The sequence below is a fragment of the Ranitomeya imitator genome, chromosome 1 (assembly GCF_032444005.1).
Source record: "Ranitomeya imitator isolate aRanImi1 chromosome 1, aRanImi1.pri, whole genome shotgun sequence".
Taxonomy (NCBI): domain Eukaryota; kingdom Metazoa; phylum Chordata; class Amphibia; order Anura; family Dendrobatidae; genus Ranitomeya; species Ranitomeya imitator.
In genome coordinates, this window is record NC_091282.1 from 476,413,974 (window position 1) to 476,428,536 (window position 14,563).

The 14,563-nt window shown below is 45.6% G+C and overlaps 1 protein-coding gene across 2 annotated transcripts in view; it reads right to left on the reverse strand.

Moving 5' to 3' along the window:
- The window catches only part of IFT74 (intraflagellar transport 74), a 206,541-nt gene that overhangs the window by 93,203 nt on the left and 98,775 nt on the right, over window positions 1-14,563 (reverse strand). For both annotated transcript variants that reach the window (XM_069765381.1, XM_069765391.1), the window contains exon 11: window positions 11,979-12,122. In XM_069765381.1, the coding sequence (XP_069621482.1) occupies window positions 11,979-12,122 (144 nt within the window). The remainder of the gene's footprint in view (window positions 1-11,978; window positions 12,123-14,563) is intronic.

Sequence of the window (14,563 nt, forward strand, 5' to 3'; positions counted from 1 at the left end):
TACCAAACCATTTTTTTAGGGACCACCTCACATTTGAAGTCATTTTGAGGGGTCTATATGGCAGAAAATACCCAAAAGTGACACCATTCTGAAAACTGCACCCCTCAAGGTGCTCAAAACCACATTCAAGAAGTATATTAACCCTTCAGGTGTTTCACAGCAGCAGAAGCAACATGGAAGGAAAAAAATAACAATTTACTTTTTAGTCACAAAAATCTTTCAGCAATATTTTTTTTAATTTTCCAAGGGTAAAAAGAGAAATTGGACCCCAAAAGTTGTTGTCCAATTTGTCCTGAGTATGCTGATACCCCATATGTGGGGGGGAACCACTGTTTGGGCGCATGGCAAGGCTCAGAAGGAAAGGAGCGCCGTTTGACATTTTCAAGCTAAAATTGACTGGAATTGAGATCGGACGCCATGTCGCGTTTGGCGAGCCCCTGATGTGCGTAAACAGTGGAAACCCCCCACAAGTGACCCCATTTTGGAAACTAGACACCCTAAGGAACTTATCTAGGTGTGTGTTGAGCACTTTGAACCCCCAAGTGCTTCACAAAAGTTTATAACGCCCGGGCATGAAAATAAAAAATCCTATTTTTTCCACAAACATGATCGTTTAGTCCCCAATTTTTTATTTTCTCAAGGGTAAAAGGAGAAATTGGGCCCAAAAGTTGTTGTAAAATTTGTCCTGAGTATGCTGATACCCCATATGTGGGGGGAACCACTGTTTGGGCGCATGGCAAGGCTCAGAAGGAAAGGAGCGCCGGTTGACATTTTCAAGCTAAAATTGGCTGGAATTTAGATCAGACGCCATGTCGCGTTTGGCGAGCCCCTGATGTGTCTAAACAGTGGAAACCCCCCCACAAGTGACTCCATTTTGGAAACCAGACCCCCTAAGGAACTTATCTAGGTGTGTGTTGAGCACTTTGAACCCCCAAGTGCTTCACAGAAGTTTATAATGCCTGGACGTGAAAATCAAAAATCCTATTTTTCCCACAAAAATTATCTTTTAGTCCCCAATTTTTAATTTTCCCAAGGGTAACAGGAGAAATTGGACACCAAAAGTTGAAGTCCAATTTGTCCTGAGTACGCGGATACCCGACATGTGGGAGAAAACTACTGTTTGGGTACACTTTGGGGCTCGGAAGGAAAGTAGTGTTTTGAAAAACAGACTTTGATGGGATGGTACGCGGGTGTCATGTTCCATTTGCAGAGCCCCTGATGTGCCTGAACAGTAGAAATCCCTCACAACTGACCCCATTTTGGAAACTAGACCTAATTGGGTACTTATCTAGGTGTGTGGTGAGAATTTTGAACCCCCAAGTGTTTCACTTAAATTTATAACGCCCGGGCGTGAAAATAAAATATCTTATTTTTTCCTACAAAAATTATCTTTTAGTCCCCAATTTTTAATTTTCCCAAAGGTAACAAGAGAAATTGGATCCCAAAAGTTGTTGTCCAATTTGTCCTGAGCACGCCGATACCCCACATGTGGGAAAAAATACTGTTTGGGCACACGTCGGGGCTCGGAAGGGAAGTGGTGACATTTTGGAAAGCAGACTTTGATGGAATGGTCTGCAGGCGTCATGTTCCGTTTGCAGAGCCCCTGATGTGCCTAAACAGTAAAAAAAAAAAACCCAAAAGTGACATTTTGTAAACTAGACCCCCAATGAACTTACATAGATGTTCCCCCTTTTTGGAACTAATCTACTGTTTCCTGTAAAGTAAATTAGTAGTGCATGGAGATGTGGTACAATTTGAAGCAATCCTTTATACACAGGCCAGGTTTTTCGGGGCAGGTGTCGCATTGATAAATGGTGTCCTTGCGTATTCCCCTTTTGTAACACACTCGGCACCTTTTTTGCGACTTACCTCTTTTTCCAGTTTGCGGGACCTCCCCCGGGAAATGCTGATCTGGTACGATACAAGCACCTTCAGTTCCGGAAAGTTTGGGTCATCTCGTGCGGGACACGGAATAATGCAGGAACTTATGGATGGCCTCACAAAACGCGTCCGGACCATCACCATTCGGAACACTGGAGTGTTGTATAAAATATCAGCACTCCAATATTGCCGAATTTCTGGCTTCTTCAGGAGCCCCATATGAAGGATCAGGCCCCAAAACTGCATCATTTCAACTGCGTCTACAGGAGACCAGTTAGAATATGATGAACCGGGGTTTTGCTCCAAAAATTGACGAGCATACAAATTAGTTTGCTCCACCATGAGGATAACAAAATCCTCAGAGAAAAAGACTTTGAAAAAGTATATTTCTGTGAGGCCAGTGGTGTCAAACCTGATTCCTGATTCTGCCACAAAATCAGGAATCAGTGGCTCGTAATTTTTTGGGGGCGAGGTCCATACAGGGTCCGAAGAGGGGCGCGCTGGTTCATCTTCATGAATGATGGGCACTGCTTCTGTCCTGCGATGTCAGCATGGCGGTTCCGCAGGGCCGGAGGAGGAAGATGAGGAGTGGAAAGAGGATGAGGAAGAATCAGAAAAATAAAGAAAAGTGGGATCCTCTCCCTCGCTATCAGTGTCAGAGGAAAGGAAAGAATATGCCGTCTCTGCTGAATAGCGCTGTTGGGACGAACGGGACTTTTTTTTGTGAGTATGGTGCTTGGGTGTACTTTATTGGTAACTAGGGAAGGCATAGGTAAAAGGGAAGGCACGGATTAGACGCAGCGGCTGGGTGAGGGCACGGGGATGGGGGAAAAAAAAGAAAAGGGAAGGCACGGATTAGACGCGACTGCTGGGTGAGCGCACGGGGTTGGGGAAAAAAAAAAAAAAGAAAAGGGAAGGCACGGAATAGACGCGACGGCTGGGTGAGCGCACGGGGATGGGGAAAAAAAAGAAAAGGGAAGGCACGGATTAGACGCAGCGGCAGGGTGAGCGCAAGGGGATGGGGAAAAAAAAAGAAAAAGAAAAGGGAAGGCACTGATTAGACGCAGCGGCTGGGTGAGCGCACGGGGACGGGGAAAAAAAAAAAGAAAAGGGAAGGCACGGATTAGACGCGACGGCTGAGTGAGCGCACGGGGATGGGGAAAAAAAAAAGAGAAAAAGGAAGGCACGGATTAGACGTGACGGCTGGGTAAGCGTACGGGGATGGGGGGAAAAAAAAGAGAAAAAGGAAGGCACGGATTAGACGTGACGGCTGGGTAAGCGTACGGGGATGGGGGGAAAAAAAAGAGAAAAAGGAAGGCACGGATTAGACGTGACGGCTGGGTGAGCGCACGGGGATGGGGAAAAAAAAAAGAGAAAAAGGAAGGCACGGATTAGACGTGACGGCTGGGTAAGCGTACGGGGATGGGGGGAAAAAAAAGAGAAAAAGGAAGGCACGGATTAGACGTGACGGCTGGGTGAGCGCACGGGGATGGGGAAAAAAAAGAAAAAGAAAAGGGAAGGCACGGATTAGACGCAGCGGCTGGGTGAGCGCACGGGGATGGGGAAAAAAAAAAAAGAAAAGGGAAGGCACGGATTAGACGTGACGGCTGGGAGAGCGCACGGGGATGGGGAAAAAAAAAAGGGGGAAGGCACGGATTAGAAGCGACAGCTGGGTGAGCGCACGGGGATGGGAAAAAAAAAAAAGGGAAGGCACGGATTAGACGCAGCGGTTGGGTGAGCGCACGGGGATGGGAAAAAAAAAAAGAAAAGGGAAGGCACGGATTAGACGCGACGTCTGGGTGAGCGCACGGGGATGGGGAAAAAAAAAGGGAAGGCATGGATTAGACGCAGCGGCTGGGTGAGCGCACGGGGATGGGGGAAAAAAAGAAAAGGGAAGGCACGGATTAGATGCGACGGCTGGGTGAGCGCACAGGGATGGGGAAAGAAAAAAAAGAAAAGGGAAGGCACGGATTAGACGTGACGGCTGGGTGAGCGCACGGGGATGGGGAAAAAAAAAAAAGGGGAAGGCACGGATTAGAAGCGACAGCTGGGTGAGCGCACGGGGATGGGAAAAAAAAAAGGGAAGGCACGGATTAGACGCAGCGATTGGGTGAGCGCACGGGGATGGGAAAAAAAAAAGAAAAGGGAAGGCACGGATTAGACGCGACGTCTGGGTGAGCGCATGGGGATGGGGAAAAAAAAGGGAAGGGACGGATTAGACGTGACGGCTGGGTGAGCGCACGGGGATGGGGAAAAAAAAAAAAGGGAAGGCATGGATTAGACGCAGCGGCTGGGTGAGCGCACGGGGATGGGGGAAAAAAAGAAAAGGGAAGGCACGGATTAGACGCGACGGCTGGGTGAGCGCACAGGGATGGGGAAAGAAAAAAAAGAAAAGGGAAGGCACGGATTAGACGCGGTGGCTGTGTGAGCGCACGGGGATGGGAAAAAGAAAAGTGAGCACGAGTGTTGATAGGTGAACTGCGTCACCAATCAACGCTCGGCGGCTGCTAAATTTGGGCACGGATACGGCGCAAGGTGGGGGTGGTGTTATGATCTGGTGGCCTTGGAGCAGCATGAGACGTACTCTGGAGAAGGTGGTCCCTGTACTGACCGCAAACCCTGAGCCTAGCAGCGCAACTAGAAGTAGCCGTGGGGGGTACCTAACACTCCCTAGACCCCTTGGCACAGCCTAAGATCTAACTACCCCTAAAGACAGAAACAGGAAACCTATCTTGCCTCAGAGAAAATCCCCAAAGGATAGATAGCCCTCCACAAATACTGACTGTGAGAGGAGATGGAAATAACATACGCAGATATGAAATCAGATTTTAGCATAGGAGGCCATACTAGCTAAAAAGAAAGAATAGAACAGAGTACTATGCGGTCAGTATAAAAACACTAGAAAATATCCACCGCAGAAAATACAGATCACCACATCTGACTAAAGACATGGGGGGTATATCTGCATCTCCAGAGAAATAGCTAGGCTGCAAAAAATCCTTCACAGACCAAGCTGGACAAGACAAAAACATGAAAATGCACAGAACTATAAGGTCCACTGCAGGTGGACAGCAAAAACAAAGCCAGGACTTATCTTTGTAGAAAAACACAGCAAACTGGAGAGACCAGCAGGGAAGTGAATCCTTCAAGAACAATGGACAACTGGCACTGACTAAAGGATCCAGCAAAGCTATATACCCCAGTCAGTTTTGCAATTAGTAGATACACCTGTCCACTCCTGCAGTCCAGGCACAACTGCATTACCCTCTACAACCACCGGAGGGAGCCCAAAAGCTGAATTCACAACAGTACCCCCCCCTTGAGGAGGGGTCACCGAACCCTCACCAGAGCCCCCAGGCCGATCAGGATGAGCCCGATGAAAGGCACGAACCAAATCAACGGCATGGACATCAGAGGCAGAAACCCAAGAATTATCCTCCTGGCCATAACCCTTCCACTTGACAAGGTACTGAAGCTTCCGCCTCGAAAAACGGGAATCCAAAATCTTCTCAACAACATATTCCAACTCCCCATCGACCAATACAGGGGCCGGATGATCAACAGAGGGAACAACGGGCTCCACATATTTCAGCAACAAAGATCTATGGAAGACATTATGAATAGCAAAAGAGGCCGGAAGCGCCAGGCGAAAGGACACCGGATTAATAATTTAAGAAATCCTATAAGGACCAATAAATCGAGGCTTAAACTTAGGGGAAGAAACCTTCATAGGAACATGACGGGAAGATAACCAAACCAGATCACCAAACCGAAGCCAGGAACCAACACACCGACGACGGTTAGCAAAACGCTGAGCCTCCTCTTGAGACAGCACCAAATTGTCCACCACACAAGCCCAAATCTGCTGCAACCTGTCGACCACAGAATCCACACCAGGAAGGCCAGAAGGCTCAACCTGCCCAGAAGAAAAACGAGGATGAAAACCAAAATTACAAAAAAAAGGCGAAACCAAAGTAGCCGAACTAGCTCGATTATTAAGGGTAAACTCGGCCAATGGCAAAAAGCCACCCAATCATCCTGATCAGCAGACACAAAGCATCTCAAATAGGTCTCCAAGGTCTGATTAGTTCGCTCAGTCTGGCCATTTGTCTGAGGATGAAATGCAGAGGAAAAAGACAAATCAATGCCCAGCTTGGCACCAAAGGCCCGCCAAAACCTAGAAACAAACTGGGAACCTCTGTCGGACACAATATTCTCCAGAATACCATGCAAACGTACCACATGCTGAAAAAACAACGGAACCAAATCAGAAGAAGGCGGCAATTTAGGCAATGGCACCAAATGAACCATCTTAAAAAATCGGTCACAGACAACCCAGATAACCGACATTCTTTGGGAAACAGGAAGATCGGAAATAAAATCCATAGAAATATGCGTCCAAGGTCTCTCAGGGACCGGCAATGGCAAAAGCAACCCACTAGCGCGGGAACTGCAAGGCTTGGCCCGCGCACAAATCCCACAGGACTGCACAAAAGAACGCACATCCCGTGACAAAGAAGGCCACCAAAAGGACCTACCAACCAAATCTCTGGTACCAAAAATCCCAGGATGGCCAGCCAACACAGAACAATGAACCTCAGAAATCACTTTACTAGTCCATCTGTCAGGAACAAACAGTTTCCCCACAGGACAGCAGTCAGGCTTATCAGCCTGAAATTCCTGAAGAACCCGTAGCAAATCAGGGGAGATGGCAGAAAGAATCACCCCTTCCTTCAAAATGTCGACCGGCTCAAGAACCCCAGGGGAATCAGGAAAAAAACTCCTAGAGAGGGCATCCGCCTTAACATTCTTAGTACCAGGAATGTACGAGACCACAAAATCAAAACGGGAGAAAAACAGGGACCATCGAGCCTGTCTAGGATTCAGCCGTTTGGCAGACTCGAGGTAAATCAGATTCTTATGATCGGTCAGGACCACAATACGGTGCTTGGCCCCCTCAAGCCAATGTCGCCACTCCTCAAATGCCCACTTCATAGCCAACAACTCCCGATTGCCAACATCATAATTGCGTTCCGCAGGCGAAAACCTCCGAGAAAAGAAGGCACACGGTTTCATCAAGGAACCATCAGAATTCCTCTGAGACAAAACGGCCCCTGCCCCAATCTCAGACGTGTCAACCTCAACCTGAAATGGAAGAGAAACATCTGGCTAACGCAACACAGGGGCAGAAGTAAATCGGCGTTTAGGCTCCTGAAAGGCAGAAACAGCCGCGGAGGACCAATTCGTCACATCAGCGCCTTTCTTGGTCAAATCGGTTAGAGGTTTAACCACACTGGAGAAGTTGACAATGAAACGACGATAAAAATTAGCAAAGCCCAAGAATTTCTGAAGGCTCTTCACAGATGTGGGCTGAATCCAATCATGAATGGCCTGAACCTTAACTGGATCCATTTCTATAGATGAGGGAGAAAAAATGAAACCCAAAAAAGAAACCTTCTGTACTCCAAAGAGGCACTTTGACCCCTTCACAAATAAAGCATTATTACGGAGGATCTGAAATACCATCCTGACCTGTTTCACATGAGACTCCCAATCACTGGAAAAAATCAAAATATCATCCAAATATACAACCATGAATTTATCAAGATAACTCCAAAAGATATCATGCATGAAGGATTGGAACACAGATGGGGCATTAGAGAGTCCGAATGGCATCACAAGGTATTCAAAATGGCCTTCGGGCGTATTAAATGCAGTTTTCCATTCGTCACCCTGCTTGATACGAATAAGATTATATGCCCCTCGAAGGTCAATCTTAGTAAACCAGCTAGACCCCTTAATCCTAGCAAACAAATCAGTAAGCAAAGGCAAGGGGTATTGAAATTTAACCGTGATCTTATTCAAGAGGCGATAATCAATACAGGGTCTCAAGGAGCCATCCTTCTTGGCAACAAAAAAGAACCCCGCTCCCAACGGTGAAGAAGATGGCCGAATATGCCCTTTCTCCAAAGACTCCTTAATATAGCTCCGCATGGCGGTATGTTCAGGCACAGACAGGTTGAAAAGATGACCCTTAGGGAACTTACAACTTGGAATCAAGTCAATAGCACAATCACAGTCCCTATGCGGTGGAAGGGAACTGGATTTGGGCTCATCGAATACATCCTGGAAGTCAGACAAAAACTCAGGAACTTCAGAAGAGGGGGAAGAGGAGATTGACATCAAAGGAACCTGATCAAGAACCCCCTGACAACCCCAACTAGTCACAGACATGGATTTCCAAGCTAACACTGGATTATGTAGCTGCAACCATGGAAAACCCAGCACAATATCATCATGCAAATTATGCAACACCAGAAAACGACAATCTTCCTGATGGGCTGGCGCCATGCGCATGGTCAGCTGTGTCCAAAACTGAGGTTTATTTTTAGCCAACGGTGTAGCATCAATGCCCCTCAAAGGAATAGGGTTCTGCAAAGGCTGCAAGGGAAAACCACAACGTCTGGCAAATTCTAAGTCCATTAAGTTCAGAGCGGCACCTGAATCCACAAATGCCATGACAGAAAATGATGATAATGAGCAGATCAAGGTCACAATTTAGGTTGTATAGTACTGATGGCAACAGAACTAGCGATTCTCTTAGTACGCTTAGGGCAATCAGAAATAACATGAGCAGAATCGCCGCAGTAAAAACACAACCTATTTTGACGCCTGACTGTTTGACGTTCAGCTCTAGACAAAATCCTATCACACTGCATAGGCTCAGGGCTCCGCTCAGAGGACAACACCACAGTGTGCACAATTCTGCGCTCGCACAAGCACCGATCAATCTGAATGGCCAGAGACATAGAATCAATCAGACCAGCAGGCGTGGGGAACCCCACCATAACATCTTTAACGGATTCAGAAAGACCCTTTCTGAAAATTGCCGCCAAGGCATCCTCATTCCATTTAGTCAGTACAGACCATTTTCTAAATTTCTGGCAATACAATTCTGCCGCTTCTTGACCTTGACACAGGGCTAACAAGATTTTCTCAGCCTAATCCACTGAATTAGGCTCATCATACAACAACCCCAATGCCTGAAAGAACGAATCAACATTAAGCAAAGCAGGATTGCCAGATTCCAGGGAAAATGCCCAATCCTGTGGGTCACCACGCAGCAGAGATATGATGATTTTAACCTGCTGAATAGGATCACCAGAAGACCGGGGTCTTAATGCAAAATACAGTTTACAGTTATTTTTGAAACTCAAAAATTTGGATCTGTCACCAAAGAATAAATCAGGAGTGGGAATCTTGGGCTCTAAGGCAGGAGTCTGAACAATGAAATCTGAAATACCCTGTACCCTAGCAGCAAGCTGATCCACCCGAGAAACTAACTCCTGAACATTCATATTAATACTAGACTCCGTAGCCACCCAGAGGTAAAGAGGGAGGAACAGACCAAACAGGCTAAGGAAAAAAAAATGGCTCAAAATCTTTCCACCCTTCTTCTGAGATGCAATTAACTCATTGTTGGCCAGTTGTACTGTTATGATCTGGTGGCCTTGGAGCAGCATGAGACGTACTCTGGAGAAGGTGGTCCCTGTACTGACCGCAAACCCTGAACCTAGCAGCGCAACTAGCAGTAGCCGTGGGGGGTACCTAACACTCCCTAGACCCCTCGGCACAGCCTAAATCTAACTACCCCTAAAGACAGAAAAAGGAAACCTATCTTGCCTCAGAGAAAATCTGCAAAAAATCCTTCACAGACCAAGCTGGACAAGACAAAAACATGAAAATGCACAGAACTATAAGGTCCACTGCAGGTGGACAGCAAAAACAAAGCCAGGACTTATCTTTGTAGAAAAACACAGCAAACTGGAGAGACCAGCAGGGAAGTGAATCCTTCAAGAACAATGGACAACTGGCACTGACTAAAGGATCCAGCAAAGCTATATACCCCAGTCAGTTTTGCAATTAGTAGATACACCTGTCCACTTCTGCAGTCCAGGCACAACTGCATTACCCTCTACAACCACCGGAGGGAGCCCAAAAGCTGAATTCACAACAGGGTGGAGGGGGAAGAGAAGGGGGGATGGGAGGATTGGGGGGATGGGGATGGAAGGATGAAGAGAGATCGGGCTGGGATCGAGGTATCAACACTTACGGTTGTAGTCTCTCTTATTTCTTCTGTCTTCTTTCGTTTTTCTTTAGCAAGATTTGTGGTGTCACAGGCTACTGTGGCACCACAAGTCTCAGCACAGAAGGGGATCTCTCGGCGTGACCGCTCTGCAGGAATCCTCACCAAGTGTGAGGATTCCTACAGAGCAGTCAGACAGGTCAGGGGCAGGTGAGACAGGTCACAGAGCGTCACACCGCTGCTGTGACCTGTGATTGGTGGGATCGATGATCACATCGATCCCACAAATCACGCCGGTGTTCCTAGGCACCATCAGGGCACAGCGAGGTCACACCGCTGCTGTGCCCTGTGATTGGCGCGATCGATGATCACATCCATCGCGCCAATCAGTAGATGCAGGCTCCGGAGTATGATCAGGGCAGGGCACAGCAGGCAGGCTCTGGAGCAGGAAGTTACAGGCAGGGCACGATGTAATCGTTGATCGCGCTAATCTGGGGGGTTTTAACCGATGCCTGGCGTTGCCAGGCACCGGCCTAGGATCGAGTACATCGGTACTCCATCCTAGCCTGGGACCTCACGGTTTCAGAAATGTGATTGGCTGAAACAATGAGAAAGGCTGCAATTGGCTGTTCAGAATTGAACAGCCAATCACAGCGATCGGGAGGCCAGGGGGGCGGAGACAGGACCTAGGATGCCAACACCATAATCCTCCAGGTAAGATGATGTCGGAATTTTAATGCGATCACTGCGACTTAAGTCACAGTGTCGCATTAAAGGGCATGACGTACTATTCCGTCCTTGGGAAGTAGGGCCCACCCACATGGACGGAATAGTACGTCTAATGACAGAAAGGGGTTAAAGAAGAAGTTACAGGTCTGTGAGAGCCAGAAATCTTGCATGTTTTAGGTGACCAAATACTTATTTTCCACCATAATTAGCAAAATAAATCTTGCCAAATCAGACAAGGTGATTTTCTAGATTTGTTTTCTCATTTTGACTCTCATAGTTGTGGTCTACCTATGATGTCAATTACAGGCCTCTCTCATCTTTTTACGTGGGAGAACTTGCAGAATTGGTGGCTGACTAAACACTTTTTTCCCCCACTGTATATACATTACACAGGGTACCCAGCAGTGTGCACATGTATATACACCCTGCTGTATATATACAGATGCAGGGAAGACCTGGGTCTGCAGGGAGAGCTTCCAACTGGCCCAGTCACAATGGGTTAAAGGGAACCTGTCTTGTCATTTCTGTGTATTAAACTGCCCTCGATGTCTTGTTAGTGATGTAATGTGCATCACTAACATGATTTTCTCAAAGAAAAGGTCCCAGTATATATCTTAGAAAAACACTTTTCATCATTAGAAGATCACAGACCTTCTGTTTCAGTCATCGGGGTGGTGTTTTGTAGCGCTTCAGTCATGGATCAGTCCGGGTCGGCATGAAATTATGCATGCCCATCGCAGTCTGATTGATTGCAGTGACTGGCCCTCGGTCAAGGCAACCACCAAGCCAATCTCGCACTTGTGCAATGCCCATCAGCTCCCCGGGCATGCACACTGAATACGGATGTACGACACCAGCTTCATTTCTTATGTGTGCATGCTCCAGAGCCACTGTGAGTCAGTGACTATATGATGTGTTGTGAGCACGCACGCTATGAATGCCACTTTGAAATGAAGCTGAGGACGCACACCCACATTCAGTACGCAAGCCTGGGGGCTGATGGGCATTGTGCAGTTGGGCGATTGCCGTGGCATAGGGCCGGCCATAGCAATCAGTCGGCGATGGGCGGACCGTGACTGAAACGCTACAAAGCGTCACCTCGATGACTGAAATAGAAGGTCTGTGATCTTCTAATAATAAAAAGTGCTTTTCGAAGATATATACTGGGACCTTTCTTTGAGAAAACATATAAATGACAAGACAGGTTCCCTTTAAAAAATGTACCTAAAGATTGTGCGTTGTGACGCTATATACATCAACGCGTTTCTTGGCTAGCAGATACCTGCTTCAGTAACTTTTCCCTCTCCTCCTGTGGAGAGCCCATACTCTTATCTTCTGCAATAGCTTGGTCTCGGCGATTTTCTAGTTCATGGAGCTTCTCATGAAGTAATACAGCTTCCTGTTTAATCGGCGAATGAGTAATTTCCTGATGAAAAATAAAAGTAAATTAAAAACAGCACAATAAAATCCACTATAGAATGAAATGCCAGCCAACAGCACATGCGCAGGAGTTGTGTCTGCACCCCCATCCATCAGGCCCACCCTTTTAAACACACACACAATTACATGCATATTCCGATTATGGCGATAAAAAAGATGTCCATATGGTAATCGATAAAACACGTGCATTTACACATTACTCAAACATAAATACAGTACACACATGCACACCAGTATATATAAAATATATACATACAAATAACACATGCGTACACAATTACGTTTTTTGTGATGCAATTATGCAGACAACCAGAACATTTTTATTTTTTACCTTTCATTCAAAGCTCTATCAGCCATATCTTAATATTTTTATGGAATCTGTCACTAACCTGGTGTTTGTAATGAGACAAAGCTTAGCTCTGCTGTACTGTGTTAGTAATTATCACACACAGCTTTGCAGTAAGCTCAGGAGAAGAAGACTGTCAGTCATTGCATGTCTCACATTGGAAACTCCCCCTTTCATTTAAGATAAGCTTCGGAAGCAGATACATAATGAGATCTGTGCTCAACCTATAGATATTAACAGCTCATTCACATATTAAGAAATGTGGATTTCTCTTGAATAAGACATCGGATCGCAGATATCAAGGTATCATTTTTAAATCAGTTTATTAACCCCTTTAACCCCGAGGGTGGTTTGCACATTAATGACAGGGTAAATTTTTTCAATTCTGACCACTGTCACTTTATGAGGTAATAATTCTGGAACGCTTCCATGGATCCTTGTGATTCTGAGAATGTTTTTTTGTGACATATTGTACTTCACGTTAGTGGTAAAATTTCTTTGACATGACTTGCGTTTATTTGTGAAAAAAAAAAAAAAGGAAATTTGGAAAATTTTGCAGTTTTCCAACTTTGAATCTTCATGCCTTTAAATCACAGAGATATGTCACACAAAATACTTAATAAGTAACATTTCCCACATGTCTACCACATCAGCACAATTTTGGAACCCAATTATTTTTTTTCTTATGAAGTTATAAGGGTTAAAAGTTGGCCAGCGATTTTTCATTTTTCCAACAAAATTTACAAAACCATTTTTTGTAGGGACCACATCATATTTGAAGTCACTTTGAGAGGTCTACATGATAGAAAATACTCAAAAGTGACACCATTCTAAAAACCGCACCCCTCAAGGTGCTCAAAATCACATTCAAGAAGTTTATTAACTCTTCAGGTGCTTCACAGAAATTTTTTGAAAAAACAAACATTTTTTCACAAAAAATTGACTTCAGAATGTAAAAATTTTTTAATGAAAAAAAATTGACTTCAAATTGTGTATGCCACGTCGCATTTGAAGAGCCCCTGATTTGCGTAAACAGTGGAATCCCCCCACAAGTGAACTGATCTATATGTGTGGTGAGCAAATTGAACCCTCAGGTGCTTCACAGAAGTTTATAACATTGAGCAGTAAAAATAAAAAAAAAATCAAGTTTTCCCCACAAATATGTTTTTAGCACAAAATATTGCATTTTCATAAGGGAAACAGGAGAAATTCCACCATACAATTTGTTGTGCAATTTCTCCTGAGCACGCCGATACCCCATATGAGGGAGAAAACCACTGTTTGGGCGCACGGCAGATCTCGGACTTTTTGAGCGTAAAATTTCCAGGAATCATTAGCAGACGTCATGTCCCATTTGGAGAAGCCCTGATGTGCCAAAACGGTGGAAAGCCCCCAAAAGTGACCTCATTATTTAAACTAGACCCCGCAAGGAATGTACTAAGATGTGTGGTGAGCACCTTGAACCCCCGGGTGTTTCACAAAAGTTTAAAACGTTGAGATGTGAAAATAATAAAAATCACATTTTCCTCAGAGCAGAATCCCACCTCAAGTGACTTCATTTGGGAAACTATACCCCTTGGGGAATTTATCTACAGGTGCAGTGACAATTTTGACTTCATGGGTATTTTCCAGAAACAAGTAGCAATGAATGTTGCCGAGTGAAAATTGCAAACTGCCGTTGAAGTGACAAGTACGCTGTAGTGACCAGTACGTTGCTGTCGCTAGAAAGTTATGCCCAACCCGTGATTCTGGAGGCATGCACCAGTAAATTAGTCGGGCTCTCATTGCTTGGATGCAATATGTGGTTTAGGTACACTGTGGGGCTCAGAAGTGAGGGGGCATTTGTGAGCGCAGAATTTGATGAATTTCTTTTGGTGAGAAGTCATTTTGCTTTTCCAGAGCTTTTGTGCTACCAGTAACGTGGAAGCCCCCTATATTTCAGTTAATAGATGACAGATCTGAGTGGGGGCTTGCTTTTTTGTGGATTAAGTTGAAGCTTTTATTGGGAACATTTTACATAACGTTTGGGATCACATTTATCCGGCGCTCTACGCTGAGCACTTACTTTGGGGTTTCAATCT